Raw genomic sequence first — 20772 nt, 5'->3', positions numbered from 1 at the left:
CAGCATTACCCATAGCAGGAGGCAATCACTCAGCCAGTTCTGCACTTGTAAGAAATATTTTTGAGTCCAGGATTGAGACCATCATTACCATTCCCCTTCCATTCAGTGCTATCTGCTTCCAGAAATTTTAGAATGCTTAGCAAGAAATTCTTAAGAGGTATCCCAGTAAACATATGTTCAGCTGTTAAATTATTAACCTGGAAAATACATCTTAGATTATCAAAGAAAATTCATCAAAATATTAAAGAATTTTAGTGTATCAGGGCAAAAAACCTTCCTCCAAGCATGATTCAGAAGCTGATCACAACTTGCATCATTATTTCAGAGGTGAAGCCTGTCACTGCAGGCCTTAAAAATTATCAACATCATCACATTATAAAAGACTGATGTGAAGTTATCTACTTAACCACTCAGTTACACAGTGCATCTTCTACTGATAATCATTTAAATTAATGTTGGAAGCTGGACAACTATTACAGTTATATGATTTGTTACACCTGAACATCTTTTGATACCAGTTAGTGAAACAGCAATGGCAGGGAACTAAATACATGCAATTAAAAGCTTAGAGTATTTGTTACGTGTTACATACATCTGTCCAACGATATTATGACCTTTTTTTTCCCCTCCAAAATACATTGCATCTGAAAATCAGCTGTGTACAGCGAGACAACCAAATGCATTTGACATAAATACCATGAAGATATTAAGAGTTCAAGACAATTTCAGGAACAGAAACTCCAATCATGTTCACATAATATTTTCAGAATTCTGAAGCTCAAAACACTGTTAACCAAGAACTTTTTAATCTTCAATCAAAATCTTTGTGCATTTCTTAAACAACACTGCACCCAACACCCACCTCAGGGTGTATTCAGCAATACAATACCAAATAAAAAAATGCAGACGTTTCCTAACTCACTCACTGTGTAAGTTTTACTCTGCTATGCAGCTGAACTCCACCACAACTGTTCTCTCGCTCCACTCCTCAAAGGAAAAGGGGGAGAAAATATGATGAAAAGGGTGCAAGGGTTGAGATAAGGACAGGGAGATCGCTCAACAATTATCATCACAGGCAAAACAGACTCAGCATAGGGAGACTGATGTAATTTATTGCCTATCACTAGCAGGCCAGAACAGAGAGAAACTAAAAGCAAACTAAAACCCCCACCCCCCACCCTATCCACCCTCTTCTGTGTCCTTCCCCCAAGCAGCAACATGGGGAATGGAGGTTGTGGTCAGTCCATAATGCTTCACCTCTGTCACTCCTTCATGGTCACTCTTCCCCTGCCCCAACATGGGGTCCCCCCCATGGGATGTAGTCCTTCCCAAACTGATCGTATATGGGCTTCCCGCAGGCAGCAGCTCTTCAAGAACTGCTCCAATATGGGTTTGTATCACAGGATCCACCCTTCAGGAGCAAACTGCTCCAACATGGTGTAGTGGGTTTATGTGGCAAGGTTTTGGTAGCAGGGGGCCATAGGGGTGGTTTCTGTGAGAAAGATCTAGAAGCTGACCCATGTTTGGGAAGGGCCCCATTGTTTTCCAGATCTGAGCCAATAAGCGATGTTGTTTTGCGCCTCTGTGAGAGCATATTTAAGACAGGGAAAAAAACACTGCGCCACACAGCAGCTGGGAGAGAGAGAGCAGTGAGGAATGGCCTTGCAGGTGCCAAGGTCAGTGCAGAAGGAGGGGGAGAGGTGCTCCAGGCGCCAGAGCAGAAGTCCCCTGCGGCCTGTGGTGAGGACCATGGTGAAGCAGGATGTCCCCCTGCAGCCCATGGAGTACCACGGTGGAGCAGGGTTCCACGCTGCAGCCCGTGGAGGAGACCACGGTGGAGCAGGTGGCCCTGCACCGACAGAGGCTGCCGCCTGTGGAAGACCCCTGCCGGAGCAGATTCCAGGCCGGACCTGTAGCCCATGGAGAGGAGACCACGCAGGAGCAGGTGACCTGGCAGGAGCTGCTGCCCATAGGGGACCCAGGTTGGAGCAGTTTGCTCCTGAGGGATGGACCCCGTGGTACGGACCCATATCTGGAGCAGCTCTGGAAGAGCTGCTGCCTGTGGGAACCCCACGCCGGATCAGTTCATCAAGGACTGCATCCCGTGGGTGGGACCCCACAGCACAGGGGATGAGAGTGACCAAGAAGGAGCGGCAGAGAAGAAGTGCTGTAGACTGACCATAACCCCCATTCCCCCGTTCCCCTGCGCCGCTCGGGGGGAGGAGGTGGAAGAGGGTGGATGGGGGGGAAGGTGCTTTTGTTTTTTTTTCTTTTGTTTCTCACTTCTCTAGCTTGTTAGTAATGAGCAATAAATCTTACTATCTTCTTATGCTGAGTCTGTTTTGCCCGTTACAATAATTATTGCGTGATTTTCTCATCCTTATCTCAACCTTTGAGCTCTTTTCACATATTTTCTCCCCATTCTTCTTTGAGGAGGGGGAGTGAGAGAGCGGCTGTGGTGGAGCTCGGCTGCCCACTCAAGTGGAACCACGACACATGGGTCCTCCACAGGTGGAAGCTCCCACCAGATCACCCACTCCTGCACGGGCTCCTCTCCAAGGGCTACAGGTCTGGCCTGGAGCCTGCTCCTGAGGGGCTCTCCATGGGCCTCCTTCAGGTCAGGTTCACCTGCTCCACAATGGGCTCCTTCCACAGGCTGCAGTGTGGAGATCTGCTCCGTCATCATACACCATGGGCTGCAGGGGGACAACCTGCTTCACCATGGGCCTCTCCACAGGCCATAGGGGAACGTCTGCTCCAGTGCCTGGAGCACCTCCTCCCTCTCTTTCTTCACTGACCTTGGTGTTTGCAGGGCTGTTTCTCACTCCTTGCTCTCCCAGCTGCTGTTGCACAGCAGGATTTTTTTCTTCTTTCCTTTCTTAAATATGTTCTTACGGAGGTACAACCAACATCATTTATTGGCTTGGCTCTGGCCAGCGGCTGGTCCTTTTTGGAGCTGGCTGGAACCGGCTCTTCTCTAATATGGGGCAGCTTCTGGACTCTTCTCACAGAGGCCACTGCTGCAGCTCCACGATATCAAGTCCTTGCCACGTAAACCCAACACACACATACAGTTAAGTTGTACAGTCCCATTACAGCAAATTTTATTTTTCCTGAAATAGAAACAGGGTCAGAAAAGTTAGTCTTACAAGCATTGCACAGTGGCACTGTTGTTTTTTGTTGTTGTCTTTTTCATCTCTGAGTAACCCTTCAAGATCACTTTTTAAAAATATATATATATATTTTTAAACCACTCATAGATGTGTAATCACCTCAACCTGAATAACACATTATTTACCTTCACACATACTACATAACATAACTATGCTTATAGCTCTTTGGCGGCAGGTAGCACTGACAAATTATTCTCAGCGCATCAGCCAGGCACTGCATGAACTGATCCACAATGAAAGAAATCTGACATAATATTATATACAGTATCATCATAGAAGGATTCTAGATTCTAGAATCATACAGTACAGAGCTTCAAGTTCTCGATTTCAAAGTAGAAGCAGTTTCTTTATATATGCATAAATCAAAATTGGTGGTTGGTCTGTTCTCCCACGTGCCTGGTGACAGGACGAGGGGGAATGGGCTTAAGTTGCACCAGGGGAGTTTTAGGTTGGATCTTAGGAAGAACTTCTTTACCGAAAGGGTTGTTAAACATTGGAACAGGCTGCCCAGGGAAGTGGTGGAGTCACCATCCCTGGAGGTCTTTAAAAGACGTTTAGATGAAGAGCTTAGGGATATGGTTTAGTGGGGACTGTTAGTGTTAGGTCAGAGGTTGGACTCGATGATCTTGAGGTCTCTTCCAACCTAGAAATTCTGGGATTCTGTGAAAATATTGCTCCTACGACAAAACTAAGAACAGAGAATTTCTGGGTATCTAAGCCCTCCAATTAGAAAGGAAACAATCTGAGAAAAAGAACAAAGTTTTTCCATTAATCGCTTTGAAGGATGTCCTGGTTTCAGCTAGGATACAGTTATTTTTCCTCTAATATCTTAGAAGAAGATATTTCAAGGACCTCAAAGAGTTGCGGTGGGATTTTGCAATAGTTGCCTTAGAGACAGAGGACATAAAAAATTTGTCTACCTTGCTCGGTCTCTCGGAGGACCCTTCTGTTGTGGGGATGCTGAGGGTCGAAGAACAGCAAGTGCCAATCGCTACCACAACTGTGCACCGGCAGCAATATCACACCAACCGAGACTCCCTGATTCCCATCCATGAGTTGGTTCACCGGCTGGAGAGTCAAAGAGTGATCAGCAAGACTCATTCACCTTTTAATAGTCCCCTATGGCCAGTGCAAAAGTCTAATGGTGAGTGGAGACTAACAGTGGACTATCGTGGCCTGAACGAAGTCACACCACCGAGTGCTGCAGTGCCGGACATGCTAGAACTCCAGTACAAACCAGAATCAAAGGCAGCCAAGTGGGATGCCACAACTGATATCACTAATGCATTTTTCTCCATCCCTCTTGCAGCAGAGTGCAGGCCACAGTTTGCTTTCACTTGGAGGGGCATCCAATACACCTGGAATCGGCTGCCCCAGGGGTGGAAACACAGCCCTACCATTTGCCATGGACTGATCCAGTCTGCGCTGGAGCAGGGGGAAGCTCCTGAACACCTGCAGTACATCGATGACATTATTGTGTGGGGTGACACAGCAGAGGAAGTTTTCGAGAAAGGGAAGAAAATAGTCCAAATCCTTCTGAAGGCCGGTTTTGCCATAAAACAAAATAAAGTCAAAGGACCTGCACGAGAGATCCAGTTTTTAGGAATAAAATGGCAAGATGGACGTCATCAAATTGCAATGGATGTGATCAACAAAATAACAGCTATGTCTCCACCAACTAACAAAAAAGAAACACAAACATTCCTAGGTGTTGTGGGGTTTTTGAGAATGCGCATGCCAAATTACAGTCTGATTGTAAACCCGCTCTACCAAGTAACCCGTAAGAAGAATGACTTTGAATGGGGCCCCAAGCAACGACAAACTTTGAACAGATTAAATGTGAGATACAGTAGCCTTTGGGCCAGTTCGAACAGGGCCAGATGTAAAGAAAGTGCTCTACACCGCAGCCAGGGAGAATGGCCCCACCTGGAGCCTCTGGCAGAAAAAACCTGGGGAAAACTCGAGGTCGACCCCTGGGGTTTTGGAGTCAGGGATACAGAGGATCTGAGGTCTCCTACGCTCCCACCAAAAAAGATATATTGGCAGCGTATGAAGGAGTTTGATCTGCTTCAGAAATTGTCAGTATTGAAAAAGCTCCTCCTGGCACCCTGACTGCCGGTACTAGGCTGGATGTTCAAAGGAAGGGTCCCCTCTACACATCATGCAACCCATGCTACATGGAGTAAGTAGTTTACTCTTATTACTCAGCTCTGATTATTCAGCGGGCTCAAATAGGAAACCCCAGTCACCCAGGAATCTTGGAAATGATTGTGGACTGTCCAGAAGGCAAATACTTTGGGATATCATCAGAGGAGGAGGTGGTCCGTGCTGAAGAAGCCCCACTGTACAACAAGCTACCAGAAAATGAAAAGAAATATGCCCTGTTCACTGATGGGTCCTGTCGTATTGTGGGGAAAAATCGGAGGTGGAAGGCTGCTGTATGGAGTCCTACATGACGAGTTGCAGAAGCTGCTGAGGGAGAAGGTGAATCGAGTCAGTTTGCAGAAGTGAAGGCCATTCAGCTGGCTTTAGATATTGCTGAACGAGAGAAGTGGCCAGTTCCCCATCTCTACACAGATTCATGGATGGTAGCAAATGCCCTGTGGGGACGATTACAGCAATGGAAGCAGAGCAACTGGCAGCGCAGAGGCAAACCCACCTGGGCTGCTGCATTGTGGCAAGATATAGCTGCTCGGGTGGAGAACCTGGTTGTAAAGGTACACCACATAGATGCTCACATGCCCAAGAATAAGTCCACTGAAGAACATCAAAACAACCAGCAGGTGGATCAGGCTGCTAAGATTGAAGTGGCTCAGGTGGACCTGGACTGGCAACATAAGGGTGAATTATTTATAGCCCGATGGGCCCATGACACCTCAGGCCATCAAGGTAGAGATGCAACATACAGGTGGGCTCGTGATCGAGGGGTGGACCTGACCATGACTGCTATTGCACAAGTTATTCATGACTGTGAAACATGTACTGCAATCAAGCAAACCAAGCGGTCAAAGCCTCTTTGGCATGGAGGATGATGGCTGAAATATAAATATGGAGAAGCCTGGCAGATTGATTACATCACACTCCCTCAAACCCGCAACGGCAAGCGCCACGTAGTTACAATGGTGGAAGCAACCACCGGATGGCTGGAAACATATCCTGTGCCTCATGCCACCGCCTGGAACACCATCCTGGGCCTTGAAAAGCAAGTCCTGTGGCAACATAGTACCCCAGAAAGAATAGAGTCAGACAATGGAACTCATTTCCGAAACAACCTTATAGACACTTGGGCCAAAGAACATGGTATTGAGTGGGTGTATCACATCCCCTATCATGCACCAGCCTCCGGGAAAGTTGAACGATACAATGGACTGTTAAAGACTACACTGAAAGCAATGGGCGCTGGGACATTCAAAAATTGGGATACGCATTTGGCAAAGGCCACCTGGTTAGTCAACACTAGGGGATCTGCCAACCGAGCTGGACCTGCCCAATCCAACCTGTTACGTACTGTAGAAGGGGATAAAGTTCCTGTAGTGCACATAAGAAACATGCTGGGTAAAACAGTCTGGGCTACTCCTGCCTCAGGAAAAGGCAAACCCATTCGTGGAATAGCTTTTGCTCAGGGACCTGGATGCACTTGGTAGGTAATGCAAAAGAATGGGGAGGTCCGGTGTGTACCTCAAGGGGATTTAATACTGGGTAAGAATAGCCCATGAGTTGAATTGTATCATGTTAATTATTATATAATACTGTATGTCATCACTACCATGATTGCTATATGTCAATGTCCTATTAATGGTATCATAGTAACATACATGCAGATAATAATGAATGCATTTTGATAGAAATGGACAAACACAAAGATGTGATGGAACGAGAAGAAGCTTCAACATGCAGTGTTCCAACATCACTCACCATCTCTTCTGCCCTGAAAGACCGCTGTGACTGATGGAGCCCTAAGTCAGTCACGGACTATGCAAATTCAGTGTACATTCTATATACCATAGATGAAAGTGGTGATTAATTAGAATGTATTGGTAAGTGTGCAACCTGACCATGACATAAATGGTATGGAATAAGGGGTGGATGTATGTCCTGGTTTCAGCTAGGATAGAGTTAATTTTCCTCCTAGTAGCTGGTAGGGTCCTATGTTTTGGATTAGGATAGAGAAGAGTGTTGATAACACACTGATGTTTTAATTGTTGCAGAGCAGTGCTTACACTAAGCCAAGGACATCTCAGCTTCTCCCTCTGTCCTGCCCGTGGGCAGGCTGGGGGTGCAGCAGGAGCTGGGAGGGGACACCCAGGACAGCTGACCCAAACTAGCCAAAGGGGTATTCCATACCATCTGACGTCATGCTAAACAATATATAGGGGGGGCTAGCCAGGGTGGGGGGGCTGGCTGCTGAGGGATAGGCTGAGCATTGGTCAGCAGGTGGTGAGCAATTGCATTGTGCATCACTTGCTTTGTACACATTAGCAGTAGTAGTAGTATCATCATTATTCTTTTCTTTTCTGTCCTAATAAACTGTCTCTATCTCAACCCACAGGCTTCATTTTCCTGATTCTCTCCCCCATCCCAGAGAGGGAGGGGGGAGGGTGAGCAAACGGCTGTGTGGTGTTTAGCTGCCGGCCAGGTTAAACCACAACAAAGGATAGCAGACAAGTTGTAATATACTGCCCTCCAGAAAGATTAGTTTAGTGTACTAATATTCTTTTTTTTTTTTTTTTTTTTTTTTTTATTGTTACTGAATACAAGATTTGCCTGAGTTATTAACATATATGAACACATTCTGCAGAAAGAAAAAGAAACTACTGAGAAGCACTGGAGAACGTAGTACTTGGAGCAACGTTTTACAGTTCAAAAGGTAATTCCTTTCCTACATTTAGAGATGCAAGACCATGCCTTAACAGTCTGGTTATAGCCAAATAAAACATAGGTTACAGGTTACATTCAGCTTGAAACCTCACTCCTCTTTCTCCCAGCAGCTGTTGCACAGCAGTTTTTTTCCCTTTCTTAAATATGCTCTTACAAAGGCTCAACCAACATAGATTCAATTGCTGGATCTACAACACATATGAAGAACATTACCTTCTCTCGCCCAGCATGATTTTCATCTTCGTGTTCTTCCACTCTTTGTTTCAATGCTTTCAAAAATTCACTCTTCTTATCAGTCCGCATTCTTGTCAACTTTGTTAAATGAGGCTGACCAACTTTGTCAACAGGGGATGAAGAATTTGACTGATTACACTAATGTAGGGGGTGAGGAAAAAAAAGAAAAAAGGACTTAGAAGCACAATTGTTGAAATTTTTCTAAATGAAAGACAAAACCCCTTTCAAGAACCTGTAGTTTTGGGTTGCATGTATATCCACAGTCAGCAGAGGAAAGACATCCATATTCCAGTATATATGGTTCTTGCATGTAAATAGAGATGCAGGTTTATGGAGCACTGCTAAAAAAACAGTTGACCTTCTGAAGTATATTAGCAGTTTTTAAATTTTAAACCTAACAAGTTATACATACTAGTGCACCATTTTTTACTCTAAATCAAGCCTACAAAGCAAATTATACAGTAGTACTTAAAGGCAGTGAGGTACCTACCTTTCACATTACCCTCTCTCACATTAACTTCTAGAAAACAAACTTATTAAATACAATTCTCCATAAGTTTTATTGATCTACTTATCTAACCAAACAATTGAAAAAATTGATATATTAGAACTACAAGCATTATTTTACCTCTTTCACTGAATTCTGTGATACAGGAAATGCCTTGTTGTTCGATTTGAAAGGACTGAAATTGCCAATACCATATGTAGATTCAAGAGGAAATGGAATCCCAGTTTTATTTTCTTTTGCTTGGCTTTTCCACTGCGTAGTCTAAACAAAAATTAAAGAATCATCAACTACAAAAGAATTATTTTCAGGCATCTTTAGAAAACTGATTAAGGAAAAGCAAACCATAACAACAACCATAATTTAGTCCAAACACCTGTTTTCTGTAGGACCAACTGTTTATGAGCAATTAATCCTTTCATAAATAGCTTACACTTTTTATATAAAGAGCTAAATTTAAGAACAATTAAGATCATCATATGTCATGTATTAAGAACTAAAATATGAGTTTTTAACAGCTGAAAATAATTATAAAAGGGTTATAGTAAATAGGATTACATCAGGCTGGCAGCCAGTCACTGGTGGGGTTCCCCCAGAGTCCCATTTTGGGGTCAGTTCTCTTTAATGTTTTCATAAATAACATGGACATAGGACTCCAATGCATTCTACACAAGTTTGCAGACAACATTAAATTGGGAGGAGCTGTTGACTCCCTCAAGGGTAGAGAGGCCTTGCAGAGAGATCTTGACAAATTAGATGGCTGGGCAATCACCAACCAACAGAATTTTAAAAAGAGCAAGTGTCAGATTCTGCACCTGGGATAGGGCAGCCCTGGATATGTGGACAGACTGGAGGATAAAAAGCTGGAGAGCAGCCCCACAGAAAGAAAAGTGGGGGTTTTGGTCAACGGCAAGTGAATGAGTCAACAGTGTGCCCTGGCAGCCAGAAGGGCCAACTGTACCCTGGAGTTCAAGCACAACATTGCTAGCCAGTCCAGAGAAGTAACCGTCCTGCTCTACTCTGCACTGGTGCAGCCTCACCTCAAGTACTGTGTGCAGTTTTGGGCACCACAATATAAGACAGACATAAAACTATAAGTGAATGTCCAAAGGAGGGCTACAAAGATGGTGAAGGGTTTAGAGGGGAACCAAGCCTGCCAAGTTCAAGAAGCATTTGGACAATGCTCTCAGACATATGGTTTCATTCTGGGGTGGTACTGTATGGAGCCAGGAGTTGGACTCTATGATCCTTGTGGGTCCCTTCCAACTCAGTGTATTCTAAGATTCTATGATAATGTTTTCAATACTTTAAGTTCTAGAGTTATAAACAGCTCTATCAGGTGCTCTTAGGAGCACATGAAAAATTCCTGAAACAAAAATCAAAAGATGAACATGGAAAGTTGCATACGGAGAGGGACCAAAAATGGCACTAAGAGGTTGCAACATCGTCTATATCAATAATTGGAATAAATTCTGAAGGTGTTTTTATGCCAACTATAGCTCCCAACTTGGTATCTCTTTTTCTGTTAAAAACATATACAGAAAAAGCATTACTACTCCATAAATTAAAAACATTCTTTTCACTCTCACTTGGATGCTTCTTGCACTTCTCAAAAAAAAGGTAAATAAGAAATAAAGGAAGTTTCAGTTACAGTATAATTTTAAAAGAAAAATGAGAAAGTGTTTCCAGTCAACTTTGGGGCATGTAGCACTTGAGGTATGCAAGACTTGAAAGCATACTCTAGGAACAGAATTTTCAGGGGTGAAATGAGCACATTCAGAATTAGAGCTCCCCCCACTCCCACCCCGGCTTGTTATTCATGCCACCAGTATCCAAAACTCACCTTTGCGGGTGGAGTGGCAGGTTTAGGGACTAATCCTTTATAAACACTTGTGCCAGTTCCATTTTTTACTGTCTGTAAATGAAGACTTCCTACTAGAGGGAATCCAGATATTTGCAGTTCTTTTGTACTGCCCTTTTTAATGACCAGCATTCTTGAGGATCTAGATTTGGGATTCAAGGGATACTCTGGAAAAAGAAAAATATGTGCATATGTATATAGCCTTAAGTTTCTACTTCATAGGTTACTGAACAGCCATATGGTCCAGAACAAACAGGCATAAAGCAAAAACTTAGTCCAGAGTTAGGTTTCACAAATAACACACTGTTCAAAACTGGATAAAAAAAGGTTCTGTTCCACTTTCTACAACCATTGTTTGTAAAATATTTCACTTGGCACTGCAGGAATTTTACTTTCAGAAAGATATTCTTTGGTCAAAGAACTAGCTATACAGCTTTTGTTTGCAAATCTAAACACCAAATGCTATTAGTTGTTAATAGTTATCTTCAAAAGATATGGCTTTCATATTTCCTTTTAAGGTTACTAAAGAATTATTACTCATAATAATTAACAGCTCACTTTAGAGTCAATGTTCCATAAAGTTCTTTATAAACATCACTTCTTATCAGAAGTGATGCATACTATTCCAGATCATGGCAATGACCAATTTCTATCTCCATGCCTAAGATGTCTAAAACAGAACATCTGAACCCTACACCTTTTCCAGGTTCAAGACAGTACTAATTAGAAACATACAGTCAGCTGTCATACTAAATAACTGACATTTGACAGTTTTCAAGAGCAGCTATTAAAAATAGTTTAAAATTTCTAAAAAGTGGGAAAAACTATTTTTGCACATGCCCTCCAATCTTGCATCAACAACCTTTTCCAAGATTATCTTCTCCCCCTGCAAGTGTTTCTAATTCATGGTCAGTCACCATATCCTACATTTAAAAAAGAAAACTATCTTAAAAGCATAAATTACTTTAGTTTTGTTTAGCAGGTAAACGTTACACTTGTGATAAAGTTAAATGAGAAATAAGTACAAAGTTATGAAATACATTTTCATAATACAAGCATGCTCTCATCCCAGGTACACAAGATAAAATGTAATCTAAAAGTATCCTTTTTTTAAAAACAAGCATTTAAAGGGAACAGCAACATTCTTGAATACTGCATTTCCTTTTATAGGGAATAAAGAGCCTTAATTTCAGTTTTTCAACTACAAAATGAGATTTGCAATAGCCAAGCTATAATAAAGATATCACACTGTAAGCTGTAACAAGCCACTGCACTGTAGTTTACAGAACCTATTTAACTAACAGAACTGTTCTTTCCTTTGCTTGTGAAGCAATACCTAAAAAGCCTGGAATCAAGAATCTGATCAACCTGAGCCACACTACGCAGCAGCCAGAGTGCTTCAAACATGATAAAACACTCAAGTTGCTATAGAAATAAAATTAGCTACTGTTACACTTTTATTGAAAGTTAAATATTTCTTGACTTTCACATTAAAGCTACTAAATACACAAGAATTGAAAGTAGTCCAATTTTTTAAGACTACTGCAAAAGTTCTTCGCAATTCTGTAAAACTAGACATAGGCCACCCCCTTCTAAATAAATACCTAACAGCACAAAACGTGCTGGGGAAGTATGAGAATAAGAGTCAGCAAATTAAAGTACCACTTAAAATGAGCAGCAAGATTCAGATCTCATTACTATTAACAGTTCAAATAGTAGCTTTCATGTTATTTAAATTTGCCCTCATTCTGAGTAAATTCTGAGGCACTCTACAAGCAGCTGGTGGAAGTCACCAAATCACCAGCACTCACTCTCACGGGGGACTTTAACTTCCTGGACATATGCTGTAAATACAACATAGCCCAGAGGAAACCATCAAGGAGGTTTCTGGAGTGCATGGAAGACAGCTTCCTGACTCAGCTAGTTAGTGAGCCTACTGGGGGTCCCCCGCTAGACCTGCTGGTCATGAACAGAGAAGGACTGGTAGGAAATGTGGTGGTCGGGAGTTGTCTTAGGCAGAGTGATCACGAAATGGTAGAGTTCTCTATTCTTGGTGAAGTCAGGAGGGGGGTCAAGACAGTAAAACTGCTACCTTGGACTTCCAGAGGGCAGGCTTTGAACTGTTCAGGACACTGGTAGGGAAGGTCCCTTGGGAGTCAGTCCTGAAGGGCAGAGGGGTCCAGGAAGGCTGGACGCTCCTCAAGAAGGAACTCTTAAAGGTGCAGGAGCAGGCTGTCCCCGTGTGCTGTAAGATGAGCCGGTGGGGAAGACCGGCAAGGCGGAAGAGGGAACTTTTGCTGAGTATCTGGGAGAAAAAGAGAGTTTATGTCCGGTGAAAGAAGAGACAGGCAGCTCAGGGAGAGTACAAGGAAGTTGCCAGCATATGCAGAGAGAAGATCTGAAAAGCTAAAGCCCAGCATGAGCTCAACCTGGCCACTGGTTAAGGAAAACAAAAAATGTTTTTACAAATATATTAAAAAAGGCAAGAAGAGGACCAAGGAGATTCTCCATCTTTTACTGGACGCAGGGGGAACGTGTCTATTGAGGATAAGGAAAAGGTTGAGGTTCTTAATGCCTTCTTTACATCTGTTTTTAACAGTCAGACCACTTATCTTCCGAGTACTCAGCCTCCCGACCTGGAAGCCTGGGACGGGGAGCAGAAGAACACCCCCTCCCCCCCCACACACACACACAAGTTCAGGTGGAAACAGACCTGCTGCTACACCTGGACTGTCACAAGTCCATGGGGCCAGAGGGGATCCACCCAAGGGTGCTGAGGGAGCTGGCGGATGCAATTGCCAAGCTGCTTTCCATCATCAGCGGTCATGGTCATCCAGAGATGTCCCAGATGGCTGAAGACTCACTAATGTGACGCCCATCTATAAGAAGGGTCATAAGGAGGAACCAAGAAACCACAGGCCTGTCAGCTTGACCTCGGTGCCAGGAAAGATGATGGAGCAGGTCATCTTGAATGCAATCACACAGCATATGTGGGACAACCAGGGAAACAGGCCCAGTCAGTAAGGGTTCGTGAAAGGCAAGTCCTGCCTGACCAACCTCATCTCCTTCTATAAACAGGTGACCCACCTGGTGGATGAGGGAAAGGCTGTTGATGTAGTCTACCTAGACTTCAGCAAGGCCTTTGACACGATCTCCCACAGTATTCTCCTGGAGAAGCTGGCAGCCCATAGCTCGGACAGGTACACTCTGTGCTGGGTTAAAAACTGGCTGGACAGCTGGGCCCAGAGAGTGGTGGTGAATGGAGTGAAATCCAGCTGGCGACCAGTCACCAGCTGGATTATTCCCCAGGGGTCAGTGTAGGGGCCCATCCTCTTCAATATCTTTATTGATGATTTGGATGAGGGAGTGGAGCGCACCCTCAGTAAGTTTGCAGACGACACCAAGTTGGGGGGAAGTGTCGATCTGCCGGAGGGTAGGAAGGCCCTGCAGAGGGACCCGGACAGGTTGGGTTGATGGACAGAGGCCAGTGGGATGAGGTTCAACATGGCTAAGTGCCGGGTCCTGCACTTCAGTCACAACAACCCTATGCAGCACTACAGGCTTAAGGCAGAGTGACTCGAAAGCTGTGCAGAGGAAAAGTATCTGGGGGTATTGATCAGTGCTCACCTGAACATGAGCCGGCAGTGTGCCCAGGTGGCCCAGAAAGCTAATGGCATCCTGGCTTGTATCAGGAACAGTGTAACCAGCAGGACCAGGGAGGTGATCATCCCCTTGTACACTGCTCTGATGAGGCCGTACCTCGAGTACTACGATTAGTTTTGGGCCCCTCACTACGAAAAGGACATGGAGACCCTGGAGCATACCTAGAGAAAGGCTACGAAGCTGGTGAAGGGTCTGGAACACAAGTCTTAGGAGGAGCGGCTGAGGAAAGTGGGGTTGTTTAGTCTGGAGAATAGGAGGCCCAGGGGAGACCTTATTGCCACATTCTTAGTGAACAATTCTGTATCAAAAGCCCACTTTCAAGAAAAATATGGCTATCATTTTACAGTACTAATCAGGTGGAGATGAGAAAGTTATCCCAGACTACAGTTCAGTTCAATGCCCGCTCTCAGGGTTGGCTTCGTTACAAGTAATTCATCAACACACAGATCAGCTCAGGAAATTTGCTTCCAGGAAGAGACCTTAAGTCTTTGCAAGCTAACCTGCTCTTTCCAGCCCTGCTAGGTTTTTCTCCCAGCTCTTTAACTATTCTAATCAGTCAGAAGCATTCTTTCATGAAGTCTTCAACTAGCAATCACATCACTCGTTTAGGTGACCCACCTTTGTGACATTTCCTCTTGGTAGATAAATTCTTGACATCTTTACAAAAAGATACATACTTGTTCTGGGACAAGAACCCTAGCAGTGGTTGTATCTACAGACCAGACTGATATTCAAATAGAAGCATTACCTCTCTTATAAAGAGATACTCACATTGTAATAACACTGAGGAAATTTCCTCAATTTCCATCTATATATTTGAAATATTCTAAAATAAATTATGTTTCTAATAAAACAACTTCAAATCTATACTATATTTTTATATTTAAGAACATCAACAATACTCACCCCACACACCTGCAGCTAAAGACTTATTCTGGTTTGGTTCCCTCTCATATTCAGGATTCAAAGATGGCTGAAAGGAAAGTTTATCATTATTTAAAACAAAATGAAAGGAGTCTTGAATTCTAGGACCAATGAAATAAAGAACAACAACAATATCAGAAGTATAACCTCTGCTGTCCAAGACTTTTAAATGGAGACAGACTAGAAACTGCCCTCTGCAAACCCAAATATACCAATGGTCACTTGCTTCTCTTCAATAAAACATCTCTGGGCTCACCAGTACAAAAAAGACAGGGATCTCCTGGAAAGAGTCCAGCTGAGGGCCACAAAGATGATAGGGGGCCTGGAGCATCTCCCCTATGAGGAAAGGCTGAGAGACCTGGGTCTGCTCAGCCTTGAGCAAAGAAGACTGAGAGGGGGATCTTATTAATGTTTATAAATACCTTAAGTGTGGGAGACAAAGGGATTTGGCCAACCTCTTTTCAGAGGTTTCTGGGGACAGGACAAGGGGCAATGGCCACAAAACGGATCACAGGAAGTTCCGCACCAACATGCAAAAGAACTTCTTCATGGTGAGGGTGATGGAGCACTGAAACAGGCTGCCCAGGGAGGTTGTGGAGTCTCCTTCTCTGGAGATATTTGAGACACATCTGGACACCTACCTGGGCAACCTGCTCTAGGGAACCTGCTTTGGCAGGGGGGTTAGACCCAATGATTGTTTGAGGTCCCTTCCAACCCCTACAATTTTGTGATTCTGTGATCTCAAGCAGCAGTCAATACCATTATATAAACTATCTGAAGAAAGCCAAAAACAAACCAAAAAAAAAAAAAAAGTGATGTGTGGTTCTTCAAAGAGGAAGTTTATCCTTCCTCTTATATCCTAAAATTGTAGGTTGAAACGTGAAACCTCAAAGGACCAGTGGCAGAATAACTTTGTTAGTACTTTAAATTTCCAGTAAGGTATGTATTAAATTCTACACAATTACACGTGCTACAGTTTACTGTGGCAAAATACTATAAAAAAATCAACTTAGAACCCAACTGTAGTTTCACTTAAACATTTAAGTGACAATAATAAACATACAATGATAAAAACGGAGATGAAAAGAGAAACAAGTTAGCTGACAAATAACTAACACCCCCTTAAGGGTGATCCCTTACACGATAACCTGTAACTGGTGAAATCTCATGAAGTAGCTTGTAATGGACAAAATGGAACTTGCAGAAACAATAGAATCTAGTTTATTACAATTAACTTACAAAATCCTCAGCCTCAAACTGTTTAGGTACTTCCTTGTCTTCCTTTTTCCCAGTGTCATTATCAGGTACATTGTTTTCATGCAGTCCTTGGCTTTTTCCACAGTGGGAAGGGCTGGTATGAGCACGGGAACCTTCGCCATGGTATCCCCCACGATAGTTTATATTTTCTGTACCATTTCTGCCTTGTGAACGCCAACCATTCTTCTCTTTTCTTCCAAAATGTCCTTAGATTTTTAAGTTTTAAAGAAATGTAATAACAGACAGTTTTGGAAGAACATTCTACTTTTACAAAATTGTTAGAGGAGTCAAGCAAGCAGCCCTGTACTCTGGGATGTGATAGCATAGTGAACTTATTCATATAAGCAGTAGGGAAGAATCTCATAAAACAGTTCTAGAGAAAGAGGATTGTAGTCCAACATTAAGACTACTCAACCCCTTTTCCTGGCTACTCATTTAAATGTCATTAGCTAGAAAATTAAGAATAAGAATGAGTTAAGATAGAAATACACCTGGAATCGCATTACTCTGGCTAACCCTTACTCATCACATTATTCTCTCCCAGATGATCCATCTTTCCATCACCTCTAATGTCACTACAGAACACAACATTTAGCATAGGACAACTATTATCATTTTTTTTTTCCTAGCCAGTGCTACACATCAGTGATGTAAAAGCATTCCATGAAAGCTAAATTATACCTCCATAATGTCGTCCAACATTAGAATCAAGCCCATCTGAGGAGTTGCGTCTTCTGCGATTTACTTCATAACGATTCTCTGTCCACAAAATGTTTTCAGAATGTCTCTCAAAGTTCAGTGATGACTATAAAGGAGCAAAAGTAGTAGACCCGAGATATCTGATTAATAACAAAACTGAATTATCAGAACCGTAACATGCATTACTCATGGTATATTTGAGCCATTTTAAAAATGACTTTGACAGACAATACAGTAACTCTCAAGTATGCACATGTTCATCACCTTTCATGCCAGCAGAAGTGGAAGCTGTGTCTTCCACTCCAGGACACCGAAACAGTGTTGAGGACCATGCTTGCGACACAAGGTAAAAAGGTCAAGTGTTTATTCTGCTTTGGCAGCAGAATGAAGACAAGTGTCATGTGTTGCAGCAGAGGGAGAAAAAAAAAAAAAAAAGTAAGAAAGGACACAAGAACATAATTTGGAAGGCAGGATATTTCAATATCTGGGATCTTAGTTTGGGTTGTCAGAGACCATGCATGCATTGCACAGAAAACAAGGAGTTGCTTTGATCACAGTAGCAGTACCAAAAGACCCAGTTTATTATGTTAGTCTTGTAATTAAATTTCAATAAGGCAAACTCAACTAGTTAAGAAATGCAAATAAAACAGTCTGTTGCAGGAAGCATGGCCAAAAGCACGACAGACACCAGTAGAGTCAGATCATGCTCCATTTTATTGCCTGAATAGCCTAACTTTTATAGTGAACTTAACAGGGGCGGACAGTGTTTCACACAAGATTATTGGTCAAAAGCACTCAGACAAACAACTACAAGAAAACAACCCCACCTGCAAGAAAACAACCCCCTTGTGATTAGCAGTCACATAGACCTTGTCCTTGAAGCCAGCTACCGGTAACAATATTTTTCTGAATTCCTCAATTGGGCGATGTGGGAACACTGTCATGGGAACTTCTCATAGTTGCCCTGGTAGCTTGGTTTGCTCAGCTACAGCAAGCCATGGGATTTTTGCTGTTTCAAGAAATCCCTCAACAATTCCCCCCTTTTTTTTTTTTTTTTCTTTTTTTGAGCAAACCACGCCCAATATAACATTTTTGCAAGTAACCCTTTAACCACATTTATCACAATACCACATGCAATGATGATTGACACCACAGCAAACAGAATCCTTAATCCCTCTTTGACTAATCCCAGTAACCATCTAGGCATTGTTTCAAACAAATCAGTGAACCATTGATTGAAAGGATTGATACCATATTGAATCTTTCTCATGTGCTCTTTCAGGAAAGTAATGGATTTGTGAATTGACTCATTATGATCAGAAAGGTTTAAACAGTACATTCCCTTAAAGTCCTCACACCCATTCCTTTGAGCCAAAATCAAGTAGTCAATAGCAGCTTGATCCTGTAAAAGCACATGTCGCAGACTATTTTGATCTGGTAACATCTCCTCAAGTATCTCTGTCGTGGCATAGGCTTGCTTCTCGGCCCAGCATACCAATTTTTCTAAGTTGTTACGTGCGGCCGGAGGTGCCACTCCAGGCACTAAAATTGCCAATGCCGCTCTAGCTGCAACCCCACACAATTCAACATTATCATTGCAATCCGATGCAAGCAATGCCCATTTATGTCTGGTGATCTCACACAACTGTAACAAGCTAGGAGCAAATACAATGAGTTTATCTAAGTAACATGGACATCTGATAGCATTTGCAGAGATACCTTGCCAGGTCCTATCCCCACAAATCAGAAAAACATCAGGAGGTAAGACCAAAGCTGTACAATTGTTCCAAACACTGTAGTTATTACCCCTTGTCTCCATGCCATAAGCCCCTAAACCCTGCTTAGCAGCGTCATTGTAATCATGGGTGTTATTTGTATTTCTGTACCCGTATGGCCCTTTCCAGGTTCTTGTAGCAGGATTCATCTGATAGCCACGGCTACATTCACATTTGTAGCCACCTTTCAGGTTGATACAGATTTGACTACAGATACCAGGGTTTTGGCATTCATCAATATCTCCACAGTTTCTCTTGTCTACAAACTCAAACCCAGCTGGACAGTCACATTCATTTATGTTGCATTCCTTCAGGGGCTCATCACCCCAGTCCTTGCAGTCTCTCTGCTGGTTACACACTTTATTGATATCTATGCATTCTCCACTTCTGCACTTGAATTTGCCAGGTCCAGAGCACTGAATAACATTGTTACAGTTTGCTTCATCAGTGCCATCCAGACAGTCTCTCACACCACTGCACTGCCTACTCCCATGGACACAGTTCCCATCTTCACATCTCAACTGGTCTGGCCTGCAGGTCCGAGAAGGGCAGTTGAATTCATCACTTCCATCCTTGCAATCAGGATCTCTGTCACAGTCTTTTTCACCATCACATTTCCAGGACACTGGGATACACTGGGTTGGACTGAGGACCACAGCTGATTTCATTTATCTGGCATGTTCTCATATGACACAGATCAGCACTCTCATCAGACCCATTTTCACAGTCCGGATCCCCATCACACTGCCATGTTTGGCACACACTGACCACTGTTGCACACAAAGTCAGATTCAGCACACCTCTTCTTCACACAAGCACTCTCATCACTGCCATCTGAGCAGTCTTCACATTTTGCTCTAGCACCGTCGTCAGCAGTGCACAGGCAGGCGAGGGCGAGCAGCAGGCAGAGTTCCCCGCAGCGCGGCAGCGCCTGCCGCTGCCCTGCACCTGTGTCACTTATACTACTCCTATTACCCATGCTATTAGTGTCAGTGGCATCCTCCTGGTACCGTTTCTGTCTTTGTCGCCCCTTACTCTCCCCCTTTTCTTTTTGCCACTGACCATTCACCACAAATGGATGAGACGTATGATTACTAGTTAGGAAAGAGAGTGTAACGTCTGCTATATGGCTGCAGGCAGTGCCAGCTGCAACCTTAGAAGCAGTTTGTGAAAGAGCCTGCCGGTGGTCATTTGGCAGTGTAATCTGCGTCTCTGCACTCTTGCCCCGCAATAGAGCTAAGTCGTCATTAGTAATCCGTAGAATGTGGCAACCCCACGGAATCTTATCCAGAAACGTAGTTATAACACCGATCTGGGGACGAATAGTCTTTTTTGCATTGCAAGATAAACCTCTTATAAAAAGAATGCCAGAGAGAAGCAGCACAGCCGCCGCTGCTTCCATGGTTACGTCAGACAGTCTGCAAGGTCCTGATCTCCGCCCCTCTGCTATGTGCAGACTCGCCACACGGTGAGGGTGGGCTGCCGTTGTCCACTGACGCCTCTGGTCTCCCATAGCAACTCGATCTCGGATGTCCCGCGTCGCACCGCGATTACTTCAATTTCACGCGTCCCTGCGCAGCTCCGTTTCCCGCGTCCCTCCGCGACTCCGTTTCCCGTGTCTCACCGCAAGGCCGTTGTTCAGGTCGGTGTGTAGAGTGTTTCAACGTCTCTCAGGTGTTCCGGCGTCCGCCAGGTCTGTCCGTGTCTCTCGTAGTTGGCCGTAGCCCTGCAGCGTCAGTCAATGCTCTCTCCGTGCGGTGATAGGCTTTCCATGTGCCTCAGGTCTCCCGGCGCCGCTCCAGT

The 20772-nt window shown here is 43.7% G+C and overlaps 1 protein-coding gene across 6 annotated transcripts in view; it reads right to left on the bottom strand.

The window, feature by feature from the left end:
- LOC309889418 (vasculin-like) overlaps window positions 1-20772 on the bottom strand; it is a 74538-nt gene that overhangs the window by 13173 nt on the left and 40593 nt on the right. For 3 of the 6 annotated variants that reach the window (XM_082782238.1, XM_082782240.1, XM_082782239.1), the window contains exons 5-10: window positions 17177-17300; window positions 16478-16701; window positions 15221-15287; window positions 10634-10818; window positions 8914-9054; window positions 8265-8423 (exon numbers count right to left, since the gene is read on the bottom strand). In XM_082782238.1, the coding sequence (XP_082638364.1) occupies window positions 8265-8423; window positions 8914-9054; window positions 10634-10818; window positions 15221-15287; window positions 16478-16701; window positions 17177-17300 (900 nt within the window). Of the gene's footprint in view, window positions 1-8264; window positions 8424-8913; window positions 9055-10633; window positions 10819-12743; window positions 12881-15220; window positions 15288-16477; window positions 16702-17176; window positions 17301-20772 lie in introns of those variants that run through there. The other 3 variants (XM_082782242.1, XM_082782241.1, XM_082782243.1) reach the window with 3 other exon arrangements.

The sequence above is a fragment of the Aythya marila genome (assembly GCF_965140915.1).
Source record: "Aythya marila genome assembly, chromosome: W".
NCBI classification, from domain to species: Eukaryota; Metazoa; Chordata; class Aves; order Anseriformes; family Anatidae; genus Aythya; species Aythya marila.
Note: the sequence above shows the minus strand (reverse complement) of the source record. Positions and strands in the feature narration are given on the sequence as shown.